Consider the following 21836-nt stretch of genomic DNA (forward strand, 5'->3'; position numbering starts at 1 on the left):
ACTGGTGCCAATAATGCAGCCGGATCTTCGAAATTACGGTCACACCATCGCATATTATGTACAATACAGTTGGACAAAATCGACTTTATTATTTATCGTCCACGACATTATAGTATTAGACTATGAGTTATAGGTTAGTTTCAAATTTGTTTGGGGCACTCGGCTCTCATTAATACTCACCGTAATTGAGTCTTAATAACTGCCGCTCAATGATTTCGGCTGCAAACATTTTCCAAACTTTCACCGGCAACGATTAGCTTGTCATCTGGAGGTATTGCCGCTTTCAAACCTATCAATTACACGTGTCCATAATAATATCTGCAGTACCTACTTAGGTTATGTGTAATTATTATACATGTATGCTATGTTATGTTGCTGCAGTCATTTCGCGTTACATACATCATGCGTATAATGGCTATCTCGTACAAAGTCGAACGCGCGGTTTGTTATTAAAATCCTTATTCGTCGTCCTGTTATAATAACATATCCGACACCTTTTTTTTAATATTGCAGTATGCGTACGGTGGTTTCCAGTTAGGTATATTATTATAATACGGTCGCAGATCGGTGCAACAGAGCCGCGTCGAGCCATTTAGCGTCCCCACGGGGCATATACGGTATATTATGCGCAGGCGCTTCCTACCTTACGGCTGGGTATTAATATTTTTAGTTTAAATATTCATTCCGTGAGTTATAAATATGTATATATATTAATATTATGGCAATAACATTCAACAATCGTAATGGTTTTTATCGTATGAAATCGATTTAAAACACTTAAATTGTTAAAATAATGTTGAGTCCTGCATATAGCCTATAGAAGAGCTATTTTTATTAAACTAACGAGTTCCTATAAGTGTGTAGTATTGTTCCCCTCAGCTGCACCAAACTCTATTTCAAGTCAGTTTAATTGAATTAGAAAAAAACATGTAGGTTATAGCACTGGGTGGATATATGAATAATTAACTCTACTTGTAGTATGTAATACTCATATATTATTATGATTTATGACGAACTAATAGTTTGTTAATACTTAGCTATAGTTGCAGTTGAAACATTATATTTATTGTTATTTGTTAGATTGATGGAGGTAGGTAAAAATGTTTTGAAAATTGAAAGGGTTAATAAAAAATACTAAACGCCACTGATTCACCCCAAATCCCTGACGGGTCGATGAACAACGGAAAATAATGGTCTAAAAGGAGTAAAACTTCTAAACTATATCTTTATCGCTAGTACCAAAAGCCACCTAACTACCCTGCTATAGCCTACCGACTAAAATAGTTTAAATAACTTATCTGTACATGCGAGTAACTGAACTGAACTCTGTAGTATATATTATATTATTATTGGATGTGTTGGCACAACATCGGACAACCACGCCGCGTTGTTTGATTTTCTTGTAAGTCATCGGTCGCGGCAGTGGCATATTATTGTTGTTATTTTATATATTATATTTCAACTGAACCGTATCGGTTCGGAAATTGACAAAAATGCTAGGTACAATAACGCATATACACGCTTGGACCCATAATATTATATTGTACCAGAACATAAGTCATATTATATTATTATGATTATTGATTAGGTATACCTACGCGTACCTCTATACAACCAGCTCCGCCACACTGGACCGATTTCGTACGTCTGTTAGAATCAAACGAAAAGGCGTGAGGGCCGGCAAAACACAGCACGGGACCACACACGCGGTGGGTCTAAGCACGGTTTACACGTGCACACATACGACAGAGGAGGTGCCGCGTATATACCTACCTAAATGTGTACGTAGGTACATATTATATTGTTATAATATATAGTGGACATATCTGACATTTGGACGTTATTATATTATTATTATAAGCGTACGACAAATGATCGTTTGCGGGCAACGCTCCGGCTTCTTATATTATATGAACACCGGCCATGTATAATACCGGGGAATAATGGACGTCCAAAGACGATGGTTTTATAAGGGTGTGCGACTCGTAAATCCGTCAGCCCCGTCAGTTGTTCGGTGGATACCGCTTATATGTGCCACGTCGTATGTGTACCTACCTACCAAAGGTTATGTTTAGTACGATACAATATACCCAGTACATTATACATATATTGTTACCATGTATGGATATTATATGGATACCATGTCCGTGTATAGATCCCGAGTGCCGATATGCCGCAGTATAATAATGTATATTCTGGTGTGTGTGTCAGTGTGCGTGCAGGATTCGGATGGGGGAAAATACCCTTTGCTCGATTCCGAAGGAAAGAAATAAAGGTGTGTCACGTGTTTAGGTGTGCCGTTCACCATGTACAATAACTATATACATGTCTAATACATCGTTGCAGGACTACCGAACACCGTTCGTGTTGTCCTGGCCGCAGCACAATAATATAATACTGACCCATAATAATCGTCACTTGTCAATGTGCACGCTTATCCCAATAGTGAAATATATATTTTAATATGGTCCAGTGTATTAACAACAACCAATATAATGTATATATATTTATAATGTGTATAACCCGAATACCTCTCATTCACTCTTTCATTGCTACATCTCAAAACCTATATAACGTACAAACTTGACATTTGGATGAGTGGTTCCTTTAATTATCTAGATGCCTAAAACTAATAAGAAAGGATTTACCGATAATCGCATTATAAAAAGTTGGTAAAACAGGGTTCTTGAGATTGGCAGCTGAAATAAAAACTTTTTCTGTACATAAATGATTGACATTGGTTACTGTGGCAAATAAGATTCAAGTATGCATCAAATTGTAGCGTTAATGCGACGAATACCTAAAGAAACTATATCTTAAAACCAAATGTGTATACCAAGTGTTAAATCCAATCCGCAACTGGCGGTTATCTGTCTAAGTCAAATTATTTCACAAAGCTAGATTCATTGACGCCAATTTGTCCAAGGACTGAGGTACGCTAAAACTGAGATGTCCTCAAACCGAGATACATCTTTATAAGGTATAATATACTATATAGGATTTGCCACAAAAAATTACCATTGAATCTAATTTAATTACATTAAAATTTAAAATAGAAATCGGAATATTCAGCTAGTATACCTATAATATTGAACTTGGATATCTCGTTATGGTTTTAAACAAAATTTATCATTATAATTTGTATTATCAATATGTAGGTTAATTAAGCCAAGGAAATGCACCACGAACTTCAAGAATATTTTTTCCGGCGATGTTTGTTAAGATTTCCCCTACCTAGACAATCATTTCGAAGACACAATACAAGTGAATAATTAATGATGAGTATTTGTATTAATCATCAACATTTAGAGTTACGCAAAGCTATAAATGAGGAATTTAAATTAGTATACAAACCATCGAGAGATTAACAAGTCAAGAGTGTTAATTTTTTTGTTATTTTTACATCTCAATGGTCTTCTGTCAGCCGTCACGAAATATCCAAATAAATAAAACGATTCAAACATTTTTTATCTAGACGAATTTACACGGTATCACTTCAAAATTGTAATTCAAAAAGCTGTACTTGGAAAAAATTCTTAGAGCAATTAATTAATTTAGAGATTTATAAATTATAGGTACATAAATATTCTGCTGAAAATAGAGTAATTCTCATACTCCATAAAATAAATGCAATTATTCCACAAGTTTCATTACTTTTAATTTAATCTCCGATTAAGTATAGTCAAAATATTATAGTAATATGATTTTTATCTTTAAAAACAATAAATTTGAAATAATTTGTGAGGTGTACTTTCTTCTTTTTATTATTATTATTATTATTATACATAATCATAGAGCTTACTCTTGCTTCATTTAGCAGACATTTTCAAGTTTGTTTATTCTGAAAAATGTTTGATTTAACTAATTAAAAATGTCGATGGTTTGATATATTACACTTTGGGTTATCAATCTTGCAAACTGTTTGACAGTATTTTTCTAATTATAAAGATGGTGAAAACCCGTCGTTTAACAAGGCATCATAATTTCGAATGACTTTCGTGACTTTTTTTGTTTTTTAACCTGTCATTCGAAATTTATCTTTCCGGGTGAAACACTCTATTGCGCATAGTACGAAATTTATATTATATTAACTTGTGTAACGACTTATTTTGGGTTTGCATAATGGGCTCAGACGTTAATGGACTCCGTGACAGACTCGACGGGCTGTATGATTTTACGTCCGTGGCACTTACGTCTAATTGGACGTGGGTCTAATTAACAGGGCCAACAACGCAACGGCAGCAAATATATATATATATAAACTATACTATGTGTAACTTCACGTATATACATATATTTATATACATTAGGTAAGTAAAAATATATATCGCCGATGCCGTCTCGCATGTTTGTAATATTTTATTTTTTATTTATATTTTACTTCTCTGCATGCATCACACATTAGCGCCAATTTTCGTCTGAACGGTTATACATGTGTCAGACTTGCCGCGGTTGTTAATAACTCTTTGCCATCAACATCGTTGCCGACACTTCAATAATACAATAATAGTAAAAACATGATATCGTCATTAATATTATAATGTACTCTTGTGCGTGTACATGTCATTGTGAGCTGTAGACATGTGCACGGGGTATGATCGATGTGATGCCATGTATATTATATCACACACGTCATATAGCGTCCAGCTGGTAATTTAGAGTCTGGTAATAACGGTACTCCTAAATTCCTATAACCTATTTACAGGTACTAGCGCCAGCTCACGAATATTATTTCAACTACGTTAATGATAAATTAGAATCGGAAGTTTCGTTTATCGATTACGGGCTTTAATGTACCGACTATGGCACGTATTCGTAATTCCATATGAGTATACACAACACATAACTATGTATGCAGAAATTATCGATTGATGTCGATAGTATTAGGAACATAGATGATCAAAAACGTTTCTTATACTCGTGAATATTTTCAACGTTTAAGTTGTTTTATTTTACGAATTTATTCATTACATAAACGATTATTTTACTAAGTCGTATCATTATTTAACATTGACATAATTTAAAACCCTGTTTTCTAAACATAATACTTATAACAGGGATCTGTAAGCCTGCAACAGCTCGTCCAGATTTTTGAACCGTCATGCTCATCTACTAAGCTTACTGAATTTTGTATCTTAAATGTAAGGGTAGACTAACTTGGATGTTAAACCTACCTATTTATGATTTATCTAAGTTGTTATTGTGAAGAAATCAATCACGCCAGTATAAGTAAAATAATAAATCTTTATTTTCTACATATTTTGTTAAAATATGGTGAAATAAAATAATAAAATGTAATATTGTAATAAATAATTCGTCTCTTTTTTTTATCTCATTACACCTCCAAACCTATCCTAAAAGTAAATAGAATCCAGAAAAAATTGTAAAAAAAATTGTAATTTTAATGGTCGTGTCATTATAATATTATGATGAAAAATTAAATATTCGCTTTTCAAATGTTTTAAATTTATGATTAAGTTGATTTAAAAAACATTTCGTAAAAAAAGCAGCTTAAAGTCAATAAAATTTTGTGTATTCTATTCCGTCCGTTGTATGAATCGAATTTATGGTCGACGTCATATTATAGATGGATAAAAAATAAGCTAATTCCTACTAAACCCGAACTTTGGTCATAACTATAAACTCCAGATGACAAATTAATTTTACAAACTCTCGAAATAAATATTACTAACGCCATGTCATCGTCATGCAGTCATGCAGACAGGTGTGTCACGTGTACGCCGTAAGATAAACTCACTCATCTCTTCTCATATTGGAATAGTTAAGTTTATGAAGACACATTTCCGAGATTCTATAATCTGCAGAGTTTCTCCAAAAAAATTCTAAATATCTAATTTAAAAATGTTCAATGAAATGAACGCTATGACAGTAAGATGTTATATTAATCACACACAATGACAGGAGTTTTTGAGCATTATATAAGAATATTGAACTAATCAACAGTGTTGTACGGCACAGCACATTTTTTAAAAGTCATATTATACTATTTCGTATTTAATACAAACATATTCTTACTTTACATTATAGTGATTCTTCTTAGTTCTTACTTTACCGATGTTGTAGTGAGAAGTCGAAGGATAATGAATTCAGCAATAACACTGTGTTTCAAATTATTTTGATCATTGGAGCAGTTTGTTAGTGCCTCTATTTGCTGAATTCAATAAATGAACCAATCCTAACCGAACCTCTTCAAATTATGAGCAAAATTGTTGAGTTTATTTTCATAACTTCGTAATGTATTGTATAAAATCTAAGTCTGCAATTTTGTTAAAATTTAAAAATGTATAGAACTTGACAATACTAAGCAAATGTTCAAAATTGTATAAATATATAGGTGTTAATAGGTGTATTATTATATTGAGAAGTTAACTCGTACAACTACACCGATTAGACGAAAATCTGGTCAATATTAGGTACATTATTTGATGAAAGCGAATTCGGTCATATCTGCGATCCAAAAGAAAAAAAACGTAAGATTTTTTACATATTATGAACCATATTAACCACGTTCAATTTAATCGATTCATAATATCTAGATGCGTGCAATAATCAGTGTTTTTATGATCATAAATTAAAACCATTTAGCTCTAATATAAGCCTGAATAAAAAAAAAACTCGATCCTATTTACACGATTTACTGCGCAGTATGGAATAGCGCCAACATGCGATACTATCTTGAGATAAAATCCAAATTCACACAATATGGTAATATTATAATAATAATATTATTGATTATGAATAATAATTATGTAACTACGCGTAGTTCATTGTAATATAATCAGTTAACCAAATACACGTAAGTACATATCTATATATTAACTTATTATTAAATTAAATACACACTATAATATTGTTATACACTATAGGTATTGACTTAAGTCTTCATTGTCAGCCTAGAATATATATCAAATATTATCCACAGCTATGTTTTTGATAAAAATATTCATGAAAATTAAATTTAAAGAAATAAATAAAAATCTCTAAATGTTTGAGAATTCAGAATATTTCTGGATTTACCTATCGGTCCGATCTCGCGTGTCGAATGGTCGGAATACCGCTTCCAACGACGTATATTTTTATAGCTTCGAAGAACACAATATTTCTGTAAAACATTATTATTATAAATTATAATTTTATATTATGTATGCAATAATATAGTATGCATCATAAAAATAAATAATCGTAAACAATATCAAATTATACTTCTAGCCACAGGTCTTGATCGCGACTGTATTAATAGTATATAATAATGTTCGTCCAAGTGAAAACGATGGAGTTTTGCGACATTTGGTCGATCGATTATAATATTTTTCAACGAACCTCAGCTCGGATGACCCTCGTCGGACCGTCTGACGGACGGACGAAATACACAGCACCATTCGTCCCGAGGGACTTGTTCCAGCCGATGTGAACACAATAATGGTATACCATGTATACCATGTGTATGTGTCGCGTTAGAAATGAGGTACATAATATTATTATTATTTTGAGTTTCTGCGCACCCGAACCTGTCGGCGGCGATGGCACAATAGTTCGTGCACTGATTGCGATTCATACATCGTGTGTCAAAACACGGCTCGCACGTCCCAGCGGACGTTCATTTTTCATTGCGATTATAGTACAATTTACAGTGAAGTATAGCCACTGTATATATTATTATTATTATTTATTATTATATGACAGATGCGTTCGGGCGGATCGCTACGATTGGCTTTATTCTCCATATACCAATGTATACGTATTATTGGCTATTGTATAATAATAATAATAATAATAATAATAATTATAATAACAATAATAATAATACGTGTTCCACAAAATTTGTCATTCGATGTTCACACTACTGCTGCAATATTGGCTCTTTCAATTGGAACGAGTGCAATCGAGATATTGCAATAACATAATATTATATTACTTGAATGCGTTACATTTTTTGGAACTCACTATCAGATCAACTATCAACTCGTATAATATATTATAGAATATAACCTAACCTGAACTATGCAACACAGCCGTTTCACCGGAATAGTTAAAACATATACTATAATAATAACATAACCGAGGCTCCAATTCTACAACATCCTTCGTGGGATTATCTATGAACAGTGAACACGACTTCCGGTAATATATTATATTATGTACAATGTTATAATATATGCGTGCCGATGTTGAATATGGGTACGATTTTAAATCGCACGAGTTAATATTGTACCTATAAAGGATATAATATAATAATTGATTTATTATTATACATCGGAAAGCGTGCAAATAATAATAATCTTGACATTTTCCCGTAACCGCTGTACCTATACTTGGTATATTCATAGACATATGTAGCTCTTTATGGGCATTTAACATTTAGATACGTTTATTTTACTTTTATTCTGATGTCATCCGTAAAATTGTATTTTTTAATATTTTCATTATTGCTATGAGACATAATACTTACACGATAAGAACAAAAAGATTATTAAAGATATAATCAATATAATATGGTAATGACGATCAAACTCGAATTAATCTTTATTATAATTGCAGAGAGTCTCCTGCTTAGGATCATATTCTTTTACATGTTTAAGGAATACTGCAGTAAATACTTTTTAACTCGAAGTTAAACGGTTTATTATGGTAATACTTTTTTTTTAGCCTCAACTATTACATTGGGACGTGCAATAACTGCCGGAATAAGATTATATATCTTTTTGTGCCTCTACCTAGCTGATAAACTTGACAAATAATCAAAATAAAAACGATTACGCTGTGATGAGAATAGATAGTGTCTAGTCTAAAAAAGCACTATTATTATCAAAATATTAAAGATATAAACATTGTGAAAATTGTATTTTAATAATTCAAGAATACTATCACGTGTTAATTTAGCAAGTATTGAACAACAAGTGTGTTCCGGATGGTTTTATTTATAAAAAGGCATAACAAAGCGGAACAAGTTATAGAAGAACTCTATATGTTTCCGTGTCATAATAACTACTCAACAATTATTACTCATTATATTCTAGTTATAAAAATGTGTTTGATAGGTTTGATCTAAAATGTGTTTTGTTTTTGTGTGTATCACTATAATTCTCACGAATATACTTATAAGTCTTAAGTAATTTCGATACGATACGACAATATAGCCACGCAAACTATCTGGCTTAGGCGAGAACTTTCAATTGATTTAATCATAATACGATTGTATTCCAGAAGACACGCTGCAGATAATCGATTACTATAAAATACTGTTACATAAAAGAGTATTAGGAACCATTATTACAGTTATATCAACTAAGCGAAAAATCATTTTATACATTTATATAATATATCGTCCGGACAGAATTGATCGCCACCGCTGCCGTAACCGCCGCGCCGTCGCCCGTCGGACAATAACTTAACTCTTGACGTCTTCGCGCGTCGAAGGGTGGTTGCGGAAAAGGAAAAAAAAAACGAAAACACATTCGCACAATACGACGACGGAAAAAGCACACACACTCACGCGCGACGTAAAAACCTGCTCGTTATTCTCTGTCATTTGATTTCGTTGCTCACCCCACCGCGTTTTCATACCATTCACACGCGCGTATTTATGATAAATGTCTGCTCGTGACGTGTACAAATTAGCTATCATTTTCTCCGGGTTTTTTTTTTAAAGCTTTCTCACTCTCTTTTTCGTCCTGTCCAACTCTATCTCTGTCTCTCAATGTCTCTCTCCTATTCTCGATGCACGCCTTCTACTCCTCATATCTCTGTCACCCTCTCTCGCTCCATCAATAGCTCGAGCTCGCGTCCCCCTAATGGCGTAATTAAACGACGACGACGACGACGACGATAAAGTGTGTCCTAATTACGCGAGCAGCCGAGCTCGTCAAATACTCGCTCGCGTGCAACCATACGTCTTACCGCCTATATATATATATATATGTGTGTGTGTGTGATACAGTAATATAGGTCTCCTGCTGACAGTAGGTATTAGCCCTTCCCGCCGCTGCCACCGCCGCCGACATACGCGAGCAGCTTATGTGCGAGGTACAAACACACACGCACACAGGCGTGTGGGTTTTCATTGCACGTGATTCATCTGGACCGAGACCCCGCGGGGGCCGTCGTACACGACTAATCATTTTTTAAAACCGTGAAAAGAAAACCTGCACCGCAGTCCGACGCACCCGCACGCCACTCACATTATATTGTACAGTCGAGCTGATATTATTATGTACAATGCGATATACGATAACGCTCCTCCGTCATACCTACATGGTATTATTGTGGCTGCGCGCGTGTAGCGGGTACCTACATACATGTATACGTATATAGATGAGGAGCACCTTGATTAATTTTTCCCGCGTGTGTTATTGCGCGCTGCAGCACCGACCGAGACAAACGAATCGCGTGTAATCCGTCTTGTCAAATACCGACAATCGATTTTTTCGGGGGGGTTCTCCCTCCCCCCCATCCCCCCGCCGCCGTCTACGTGTAGCTTGATGTCTGCTATTGAATCGCGAGCGCGCGCTGGGTGTCGGGTAGTACCGTGGCGGGGACGAGTGCACACATATAATATTTTTAGGCATTATTATAAATGGGAGTCGAACAAACTTCATTAGCGCGACTTAACGGTATTCGATTTTTCATCGCGTCGTAGGTATACAACTGATATAGTACATACGTCGTGTTATATTGTGTGTTTCGTGTTTTTAATTTATCATATAAGGTTGTTTTTTTTTTATTATCATTATATAACCCCAGAGACCATATAATATAATATAATATATTAACCTACCCCTCGCGTCAGCTGTCGCGGTGTACACATAATATATAGGCATATAATATAATATGTTAAGAGGATTGTTCGCGTAATCGACGATACATAGTATATAATATAATAGTATGTCATCGATCTTGAATTGACGCCCAAACAAACAACAACAAAAACCGTATGCATCGCGATTCAAAATCATAATCACATTGTATATATTATGTCTATATATTATTAGACAAATATTTAAAATTTATTTGAAGTAAGTATGTTTTTATGCTTCAGCATTGTACGAATATTTAAGTCCTCTAAATATCATTATTTATATGCCTAAATGATGTATATTGTATAGTTTGTGAAAATAAAATATTGCAACGTATTGCTATTGAAAATGAAAAATAATATTGAATATATTATTATGCTTATATTCCCGGCAGTCTGTTAAAAGACTAAAAAACTATAAATTTAAAAAACGTAGTTGTAAGTTCTATGAAAAAGTGAAGTTTGTGTGAATTGACTAAATTGTGGTAAATTTTATATTAATATTAATATTTAAAAAGACAAAGCCATTGATTTATATATTATTATATATCTTAACACAAAAATAAGGATAAAATATAAAAAAATATGTAGATATAATACCTATATGAATCGCTAAATGTTAAAAGGGGACTTCTAAACTTTTTTGAAAATCATTTTTTTGTATATTTCCATAAATAATAGGTCGGAGTTATTGTTTGATGTTGATAAGATTTTTTTATTGAATGTTAAAAGCGAAGTACGTTTTTTTCATTCTCCAGTAAAATTTGAAAATTGTTGGAAGACCCTTTTCCAAATTTAACGATTCATATACATTATAAATTATAATACACCAATTAGTATTACTTATTTCTATTGCTCATATTATATAGCAAATTTCTAAATTGTTATTTACAAAAAAAAAAATGCAGCTATAAGTTATAACCTGTATTAAATTTAGGTACTTGAAAAGGCATTACGCTTCTGCGGGTGTAATATATTTGAGGTATTTAATTTTAAAGAAAAATATGACATAAATTCTTTGCGTTCATAATTTATAGCAAGTATACACCTAACACAATATACAATTTATAAAACCCGCAAAACTCGGAATTATATAATAATGTATAATATATATAGGTAAGCACCTATTATACACGGGTCGAGTGACCATAAATTTCTGAAACAGAATAATCTTAGACACCTTTAATATATATTATATATGTTAAAACTCAACGTAACAATTTTATATCTGAGAGTCGGCTATTATAATTCGTTGCAACATTTTTATTTTTCGGGGGGTGGCAATAATTTATATGCAAATCGACTGTATATATTAATCCGGGTCCTAATCACGATATATTCGACCGGCGGCGGAGGCGATAATCGCGTATACATATACGGTTGCGCATTAATCATTTAAAGTTTTCGCACACTGCAACTGTACACACACACACGCACACACTCACACACAAACGCGTGCTAACTTGCGTGTGTGTAGTGTATATACAATATATAATAACCGGATGTTTGACTTAACCGAGTACCATAATATTATATATTATGTACCCGCCGCGGTGTTATCAAAGTACATAATATATATTTGTGTGTACGGCAATTTATACACACACGCGATTCTCGAAGATATGAAATTATATATTATAATAATATTATATATATATATATATATATATATATATATAGGTACATATAAGTATATATCATTATCGTGCGTGCGCGGAGAGTTCGCGCGCGCATAAATTTACCAGAGATAGCTGCACCGTCTCGAAGACAAATTATTGTTTTTGTTCGGACCGGGGCACCGCGCTTGTCCTATATAGAAACGATAATTTATTATAACCACTATAACCACTTACCATGTGTGATCTATATCGTCATATAGCAGTGATATACTCTACCCGTCATAATATAATATACACCTACCGCGCGGTTGTTATACACAGCAGATAGTTCGCCGCGGGCTGGAAACGAAAGTGTTCCTGCACAAGACAATAATATATTAAAATAATAATATTACATATATACAGACGAGTTGATTTTTATACACGTTGCACGACTTGGGAAGTGACTTGTGATAATATTGCAATGTCGTCTCCAGAAGAAGCTATTAAGGTCGATTTTTATTCTACCCTATCAGTCAATAAATAATCCAATCTTATATAGGTAGCTAATATAATTTATAATATGTGTAGTGTTGTATATAGGTGCCAGTGAACTTTCAGCAAAAAGTACGTTTGGAAACAATATGTCCGCGTGATGATGGACTGCGAACTTCACACTGATATTCGACATATGAGATCAATATTACATAGTCATATTATTTCAACAATCAAATAATAATATTACGGGACAAGAAATTTCATATTTAATTTAACCCCTTGCAGGGGTTGCAAATTTGCAATGTACTCGGAAACAAACAGACATACCTACATATAAAGAAGAAATTCGACTTTGAAAATAAATCACACATATAACATACTTCTAATAATACATACATACAGTGGCATAATAATTTATAGTCCAATATGCTATTGTAATCACCTTTTAGTTGTATGTTGGCCTTAGACAGTAATAAGTCTTCTGCAAAATTAAAATTACCTTACCATTATGATTATTCAATATTTCTTCTTTGACAATTTTTTCATTGACTAGTGTGAAAGTGCCTGCAGGACTTATATTATGTAACGTTCATGTCCTATATCTCTGAGGAATGATTCAAATAAATCTTCTGTAGACGGTTGAACACTGCCACCGCACTCTTCCTATATAGTTGGGATTCTAATATTATGTTAGTTGCTCCGCGTGTTATAATGTTATTATACTACTTAGTTTTGACGTGTCTCCAGAGCGTTTCTATCGTTTCAGTTTTGGCACCAGTTATGTCGGTCGGTCGGTGAATAGATGATTTATAACCATTATATATATAGTGTAGGTATAGATCCACACGAGCATAGACTAATATTATTTTATTTTCGTACTGAATGTACGCTCTTTTATAACGTCCGTTCTATTAATATTGTATGAGTGATAAAGTAGACCCAATATCAGATGATATTTTAGTAGATACCAAGGAAGGATACTGCAACGCATCAGCTCCGTCGATCTTTCAAACCAATAGTGTCTATCGATATTTAAACCTATTCCTGTCCAGAGGAGAATTAGTTGGTATTGGCTATAAATTCTTATTATACTAACCGAGATAAATAAATTGTTCACAGTTTTACAGGTCCCAGAAACTTATGACCTGCGTTTAAACTAACACAACCTAACACGATTCAGCAATGTGTACCTACATAGATTTATTGAATATCTGAAATATTAATACTACATGAATATGTATTATATCGCCCGAGTAACCCTGTTCTCGGGGGTAGTGTGAAGGTCACAGGAGTAGCGAAGTACGCTTTGGAAAAATTAAATGTATTAATGATGACAAAATGTGCTATGATTTTTCCATATAAGGTAAATTATTATGCCTGTCTATAGTGAATGTATTTAAAATGAAATGTTAAAAATGTATAGTCATGTGGAGTTGATACTGCAGTTGTTATAGTCTCTACTTCCAAATTCACACTAATCGGCCACTAATTTTCTGGTACAAGAAGCATGCTGAAGAGTCGGCTCTTTGCACTAGTGGGTATCGTGGGCAATTTCACCAGACCTCCCACCAAACGTTTTCTTGAATGCGCTCGTGGGAAATTTTCACAAATCACTCACACTTAAAAAATTCATGACGAAAAAAAAATTAATTTTTCCAACTCGTGCGGGGGTTGGGTTGGATTATTACTTTCAAACCCGATTATGCTGGCTTTGTGCGAATAACATTATATTTACTCGACATTCTTGTGTCCTGATAACTTGAGCTGCAAATTCACAAGTATAAAGCGCGTGTGACATTAACGACGACGACGACGACGGCCAGTCACCAAGTCACTGTAGTAATCGCTGTAAATGGTTGAAATATATATTATACACCTATGTATTCGGATTTCGGTGGATAGCGTACTGAAAAAACCTAAGCATAAATACCAAAACCACTATATACCTACAATATCGAAAGTGCGGTAGATGGACGATTACCCGATATACCTGTATAATTATAATACGGCGGGCCACAAACCGGTGCCCTGCCCCGGTCGACTGGCTGCACCGAACAGTGTTGGCTCGACCGGCGTGACGGCGGCGCTTGTGTGAAAAATACTGACGGCCGGCCGACCAGCAATTAGCCACACGCGGAGGCGCCAAAGGTGATTCCGGCAATAATAATTGTAGGCGCCCGTCCGACGCCCGTCCTCGTCCGAAAACACAGTTCGTTCCGATAACAATAATAATAATAATAATAATAATAATATATTATATTGTAATGTGCGCGGTACGCTATAACGGACGCGTCTAACAGGCGTTATTTAATGGATTATATGTATTGTTGTGTGGTATTTAATATTTGGATTTTTTAAGTGCAACGTTTTCCGGCCCGGCACAACATAATATAACGACAATGGTTATATTAATTTTCAACACTTTATCGGATTCAATAACTTTTTGATTTTCACGTTAGACTACAGTGTACGTTGTTATATGTTACAGATACCAGTAACTAGATACGTGTATATCTTGCTTGAATACTAAAATATCGAAAAAATCCAACGCTCGAGCACGGACAATGTCCTTACCTTTAGGTTTGATTATTTTATAAGTCAATTCACTCTAATATTCAAGCTATAACCTCATAAATATTGGTTCTGCTGAGCTCATAATATTTGACATGTTTCATATGAATTGTAAATCACAGACGTCTTCTTAAGTGTGAGAAAAATAAAAAATCATAATGTTTTCATGTTCAGGCAATAAGCCACAAACCTTACAAAAATATGACAGCATAGCCTACATGGTTTATTATAATGCAGATTTTTACATTGTTGATACCTTGTAAATTATAAGTAAAATACTTCTTATTTATCACCATATTAATACTATGAATCTTAATATAATGGAATATTGTTTGTGATTGCAACAATATAAAGTAACAGACCAATTGGTAAAATTGAGCTTCCCTACCGTCTACACAGTTATCAACTACGTATTATGCACTTTATTAGTTTAATAAGGTATAGTATACGACACTGATATAAATGATAATTTCATAATATTATACTCGTACACTGTTTAAGTGTTGCCGCAGGATATAGCGTGCGATGAACACTGCAAAACGGCAATAAACGGATAGGAAACAGAATATAGGTGTATCATGATTATTGAAACAAAAACCCAACGAATAACGTTTTAGTTTATCATTTATTTTTGACACAAATTTTATTTTGTACACCAGTAGGTAAATAATAATAATAATAATAATAATAATAATAATCTAATGTAATACATAATAATATATCATGGTGTGTATAATATAAAACGTCGACGACGACGATAAATCACACACGCCGTCAGTATTAAATTAAAATAACAACGAGGTCGTAATAAAATGAAAAAAATAAAAACGAGAGAGTATTACTAATAAATAACTCGTAAATCAATAGAGTAGTATTATAGTGTTGGTGCGGTGGCATTGCATGCGACGCGTCTACAATAATTAACGAAAAAAAATTTTGAAAAAAAAAACACAATAATAATAATAAAAAAAAAATCATTATATCGTATCCTGCAAGACCGAGGAGGGTCACATTATATGATAATAATAATTACACGAAATAATAAATTAAATAAAATACATCACATTTTTATAATATACATACACCCGCGCACACACACAAACCGTGTATCGCTCTCGAGTCCCCCCCCCCCCGCGGGTGGGCAAAAAAAGACGAATTGTAAGTATAGTATAGGTAGGTAGGTACCTACCAAGCATACCCGTCATACGAGGATGATGATTGTAATTGATAATGGTAGTAATAATAATATAACAAAACGAATTACATTAAAGTGTCGTTCGGATATTGAGGGAGAGAGAGAGAGAGAGAGAGTGAGTGAGAAAAACGTCGTGTCGCACATTTATCGATATTTGCCGATCGGTATGCCAGACGATTAATAATAATAATATACAATATAAGCGGCTATCACAGTGTCACTATATATCGATGATGTAAAAATAAAAATAAATTGTTGTGCAAACGTTGCTGACGTTAACGGCTGACGGTGGCGGCAGACGTGTCGCCGCGGGGCGAGTACAGATGCTGTTGCTGCTGCTGGTGATGGTGATGGTACGCCGCGGCGGCTGCTGCGGCCGCGGACGGCGGCGGGTAGCAGTACGCGGCCGTCGGGTTGAACGCGCTGTACGGCGATGGCGGCATCATGGATGGCGGTTTGCCGTAAGCTGAGGCCGCGGACGGGTGATGGAACAAGTGCCGGGACAGGTGGCTATTGTAGGCGGAGAACGCGGCCGCCGTGGTGGGCGACATCGGACCCGCGGCGCCGGCGGCCATGCAAGCGGCCGCGGAGACGGCGCTACCGCCGGCAGACGTGTGCGTGCGGATGTGCTGCAACAGTTCGTCGGACGTGCTGAAGCTCTTGCCGCACAGCGAGGCCCCGGTGGCCGCTTCGGTGGCGGCGGCCGGCGACGACGACTGCATGTGGCCGCCGGGAATCACCCAGCTGCACGTGTACGGGCGGGCCACAGGTGCGTAGAACGCGGGTACGGACGCGGCGGCCATCAGCGAGGACAGGTATCGCTGGTGGTCGCACTGCACGCAACCGGCTGGACAAGCGCCGGCCGCGGCCATCATCGGATGGTACTGGGTGGCGAACGCCAGCGCGGCCGCGGCAGCCGCATGCTGCTGCTGCTGGCCACAACCGGAGGCTGAGCCGCCGCACATAGGGTCCTTGCAGTCGGACGACGGAGACGCCTTGCCCGCTGCGGCCGCGGCCAGAGAGACGGCAGCCGGCATCCACGGGGCGCCGGGTAGGTACGTGTGACGGAAGGCGGCCAGCGGGTCATGCGGTTTGTACGGCGAGTGGGCGGGCATCGGTGGCGGTGGGCAGAACGCTTTGGCCGTGGCGCCGTGCATCACTTCCAGACCGGACCGTATGATGGGGTTAGTGGACGGGTCGGTGGCTGTGGAGGCGGTGGATGCGGCTGCCGCGGTTTCAGACGAAGAAGCCGAAGATGACGACCGACGGCTGCTCTTGTGGTGCGTGCCACCATATTCGTCACGTGGCGAAGCGGACTTGCGCTTCTTGCCGTGGCTCGCACTGTTGCCATTTTCTTCCGAGCTACTGCTCTTTGGCCGACTTTCGTCGTCGTTGTTGTTGTTATTGTTATTGCTACTGTGATGGTTGGAATGCAGCTGATGCAGACCGTAGGGCGAAGGGTGATGATGTTGGTGATGTACGGCGTGCTGCAGATGGTGATGCGGTGACGGTGTCGACACGGTGTTCTCGTACGGTTTAAAGTTTAACTTTGCCGGTTTGGGAGTCTCCTCCATGTAATTGTTGTTGATGTTAGTCCGATGGTGCTTAGCGGCGCCGTGGCCCAAGTATGCCACGGCCGCGGAGGCCGGTGACGCGCTGTGTGGCCGGTCGGCGGCGGAGGCTATAGCCGAAACAGGGGCGGCGGCGGCGGCGGGTTTTTTCGACTTAGCGGTGGCCGCCATCGGTGGATCGGCGCCGATTTGACTGCAGGTCCTCACCAACATGGCAAGTGGGCTCGTCTTGGAGTCCAACTGTAACACACAAAAGAAAGAATACAGTTAGTATCGTTAAGTGAGCAACAGGTCATGCGTTTTGTATCAAGTATTAGGGCGAATAACTATTGTACGCCCTGGAAATTTGAATGTTGAGGTTTTTCAGGGGAGGATGGCTAACCGTGCAGCAGATTGCATTATACGTACTGCGGTCAACGGTTACGGGGGGGTTGATCGCGGTAATAAGCACAATAACCGTAACGGCAGTCGAGGGAGAAAACGGAGACAACTATGATAATTATACAACTGAATGTTTGCAACCTTGAAATAATAATGGGTAATTAGAATATAGTTGCATATTTTATAATATTATTATAATATTATATAGCAAACAGTATTCGAACCCGATCGATCATGATTATACATTATTTACGAATTTGACACGTCTCTAATTGTAATAAATTTACCGAAGAGGCTAATTAATGTATTATGATGTTCGGTGACGTGTAAACAAATGTGGTATGTTATGTACAATACCCGTGGCTGTCAACGTTGCTGATGCCGTTAGCTCACAATATGTTAGAAATGCAAACAATTCTATTAATAGAAAACCTTTTTTAGATAATATCATGTCATTTTATCGATGAGGATGAGTTTGATCAATAAAAAAATTGGATAAGGCAAACGTTGCTGATGGCAAATTGCCCTTCTCCGAATTGATTGACAAGGCTAAGTCTCGGAACGAAAAAAATAAATCACATCACATCACGTGAAATCGATGAGCTTAATAAATATTATTATAGCTTATCTCCGTTAAGTCATGTTACCTATTATTTTATAGTTATGAACCTATTGTATTACGTGCCTGTGCAACTCATTAGTGTAAACACTGTACGTGTTTACACGAGAGATCTAATTAGTAATTTATTAATCTGTATAATAGACTATGTATGGGACATCGGTAGGTGCATAAAACTGATTTTTCTTTCACAATAATTAACTGCTCTAAAGTGTAAAATGATATATTATATTTAACACGCAATTAAAAAGCTAAATGTAGTTTTCACATCAATTTATTTGAAATTTTCATTTTAATAGTTGTTTTTTATATTTTATTTGAACACTCTAAAATGATTTATTGTTGTTAAGAAAACAAATAAAGACGAAGCTATAAAGGTATATTTATGATTTAAATTGCAATCTATAAATATTGGTTCATGTTTATCATAAAAAATTAACAATCTAGTAATACTCCTATACAGTTTATACCTATTATTATGATTGTATTTTGGATATATTATCATTTTATCGCTTTTACCGAGTTCGGTCGATTTTATCGGGAATAATACAGCTTTCAACGATTGTCAACAAATATTAGAGCATTTTGACGTCGGTTACCCAACATAATTGTATTTTCTTAATCGTTAAAAATACAAAATTCAATTGAGTTAAAAAAAAAAAAAATTCTGTGCTCAGACAATACAATTAGATAATAATATAACAGCTAATAATTGTTATTTACCGAAGCTAAAGAAGTGTCTTGAATATACTGGTACTGATTGCTCTCCGGATTCGAGTCCATGATTGCCATAGTAAACGGCCAAACGGTTGAAACACACTTCGAACCGAAACGTCGTACTCGGATAAGAAAAAAAACCAACAAACGTTTTCTTCTTTCAATTAATAATAAAAATAAAAAAATGCAGTATTATTGTTATAAGGCGTGACGGAAAGTTGAATATTCAAAACACTTCGGGCGATCACAAAAAAAAAAAATAATAATAATAATAAATCACACAGCACAAACACGACGAACAGAGTGCGAACGGTAAGAACGTCAGACGGGAACTGCTGAACGCCTGTGCGGACGGGAGCGCCGGTACACGGACGAGAGGACAAGACGTATTTTCAAACACTCGACCGACGCGCGCTCCGGCGAGGCCTTGCCTGGTACAATATTTTTGACTGCCCGATAACTATTGTACTTACCGTACCGACGTTTAAAACGTTATATTTTCCCATATTTTCGATTAAATTTTCGACTACTGACCTGTGTTTTATTTTATCGCTCATAGTCAATAATACATACGCGGTGAAAGCACGAGTTACATAATCTTACGACGGCGTTAATAGGTTAATAACGATATTAATTATGTAGCTGCTGGTTTATTATGCTTTAAATAATATGATATATTTCAAGTAATTAGTATAATATTATAATAGGTACATTATCTTATATATAGCCATTATAAATAAAGAACAATATCATTAGTTTATTTCGTACATACAATTTATAGAGCAGATAACCTAGGAGTCCATTATTATTATTTTATAGAAATTCTTAACAGATAATAATTATTATTAATTATAATAGAATTATAACATGACACAACATAGATAATTGGCGAACGAGGAAAAAATGTAATTGAATTTTTGATTTTTCTTTAATCACGTTACTTTTATAATTTTTAGTAGGTTATAAAAATTTATCGCCGTTTTGACTATATACTCTGAACATTTTACTAATGAATTCGTAATAACTTATTCGTATGAATGTACCTATACCTGTCAAAATAGTAATTTCTAGACCGTAGTCCACGCCAGTTGTACCATAGTAATAATAGTGGTAAAGTGTGTAATATAATACAACCTGGCAAAAGATTTTCAAATAAATAATAGTATAATATTATGTTTAATTATCATATGAAAAATAATTACTGAACCTTTGATCTGTGCCGGTAATATTAATTAATAAATGACTAATAAATTATAGGCAATAGCATTCTTGACGTAGATAAATACAACACATCGGCGATAGGTGAGGCGAAGAGACGAATGTTCATCAAATATTGTTTGAGTCACCCTCTCTCACACCCTCTCTTTTTTTTCACTCTCTCTTTCCCTCTCTCGATCTGTTAGAGTCCATCGGCACACGTCAAGTAGGCGGCAGTACCACCCAAGGCGCTCGTTGACAGCAGCAGATGCGCTCCTCTTACGAGAATGGTCGACGGTGGCAATCTCCGCTGACAGCAATAAGGCGGCCGTCACGAAGTCGGTTCCTGTGGACATGTGCCACTACGTGTCACTAAGCCCAATTTTTTTTTCTGGCGTAAGCAACACGAAATTATATTTTTATTATAATTATATATACCTACTAGTAGGTATACCCACTTGTTTTCTTACTTAACGTCTACCACTATAATATAAGCAAAACTGTAAAAGTCACACGATACTCCACATGAAGAAATTATTGCTATAGGAATATATTATAATGTAATATTATATAACAATGACAAGTACCCGTCTAAATGTGAGAATAAAAGCAAGACATTTTACATTGCATTTTAAGACGTTTATTATTCCAAAATATTATTGTATACCTACATATA

General features: G+C 35.7%; 1 protein-coding gene across 1 annotated transcript; it reads right to left on the minus strand.

Moving 5' to 3' along the window:
* Positions 1-16335: 16335 nt before the first annotated feature.
* On the minus strand, positions 16336-20320 carry LOC111033026 (zinc finger protein Noc-like). Its single transcript, XM_022313584.1, has 2 exons — positions 19970-20320; positions 16336-18486 (listed from the first exon to the last, which is right to left on the minus strand). Exons 1-2 carry the CDS (start codon positions 20036-20038, stop codon positions 16951-16953), a joined length of 1605 nt encoding a protein of 534 aa, XP_022169276.1. The 5' UTR covers positions 20039-20320; the 3' UTR covers positions 16336-16950.
* Positions 20321-21836: the final 1516 nt, after the last annotated feature.

Source organism: Myzus persicae, unplaced genomic scaffold, assembly GCF_001856785.1.
Source record: "Myzus persicae strain clone G006 unplaced genomic scaffold, MPER_G0061.0, whole genome shotgun sequence".
Lineage (NCBI taxonomy): Eukaryota > Metazoa > Arthropoda > Insecta > Hemiptera > Aphididae > Myzus > Myzus persicae.

Coding starts and splice junctions, on each gene's coding strand:
- LOC111033026 (XM_022313584.1), bottom strand. CDS start 20,038: ATGGCAATCATGGACTCGAATCCGGAGAGCAATCAGTACCAGTATATT. Junction 18,487..19,969: donor AAGACACTTCTTTAGCTTCG/GTAAATAACAAT, acceptor TGTGTGTTACAG/TTGGACTCCAAGACGAGCCC.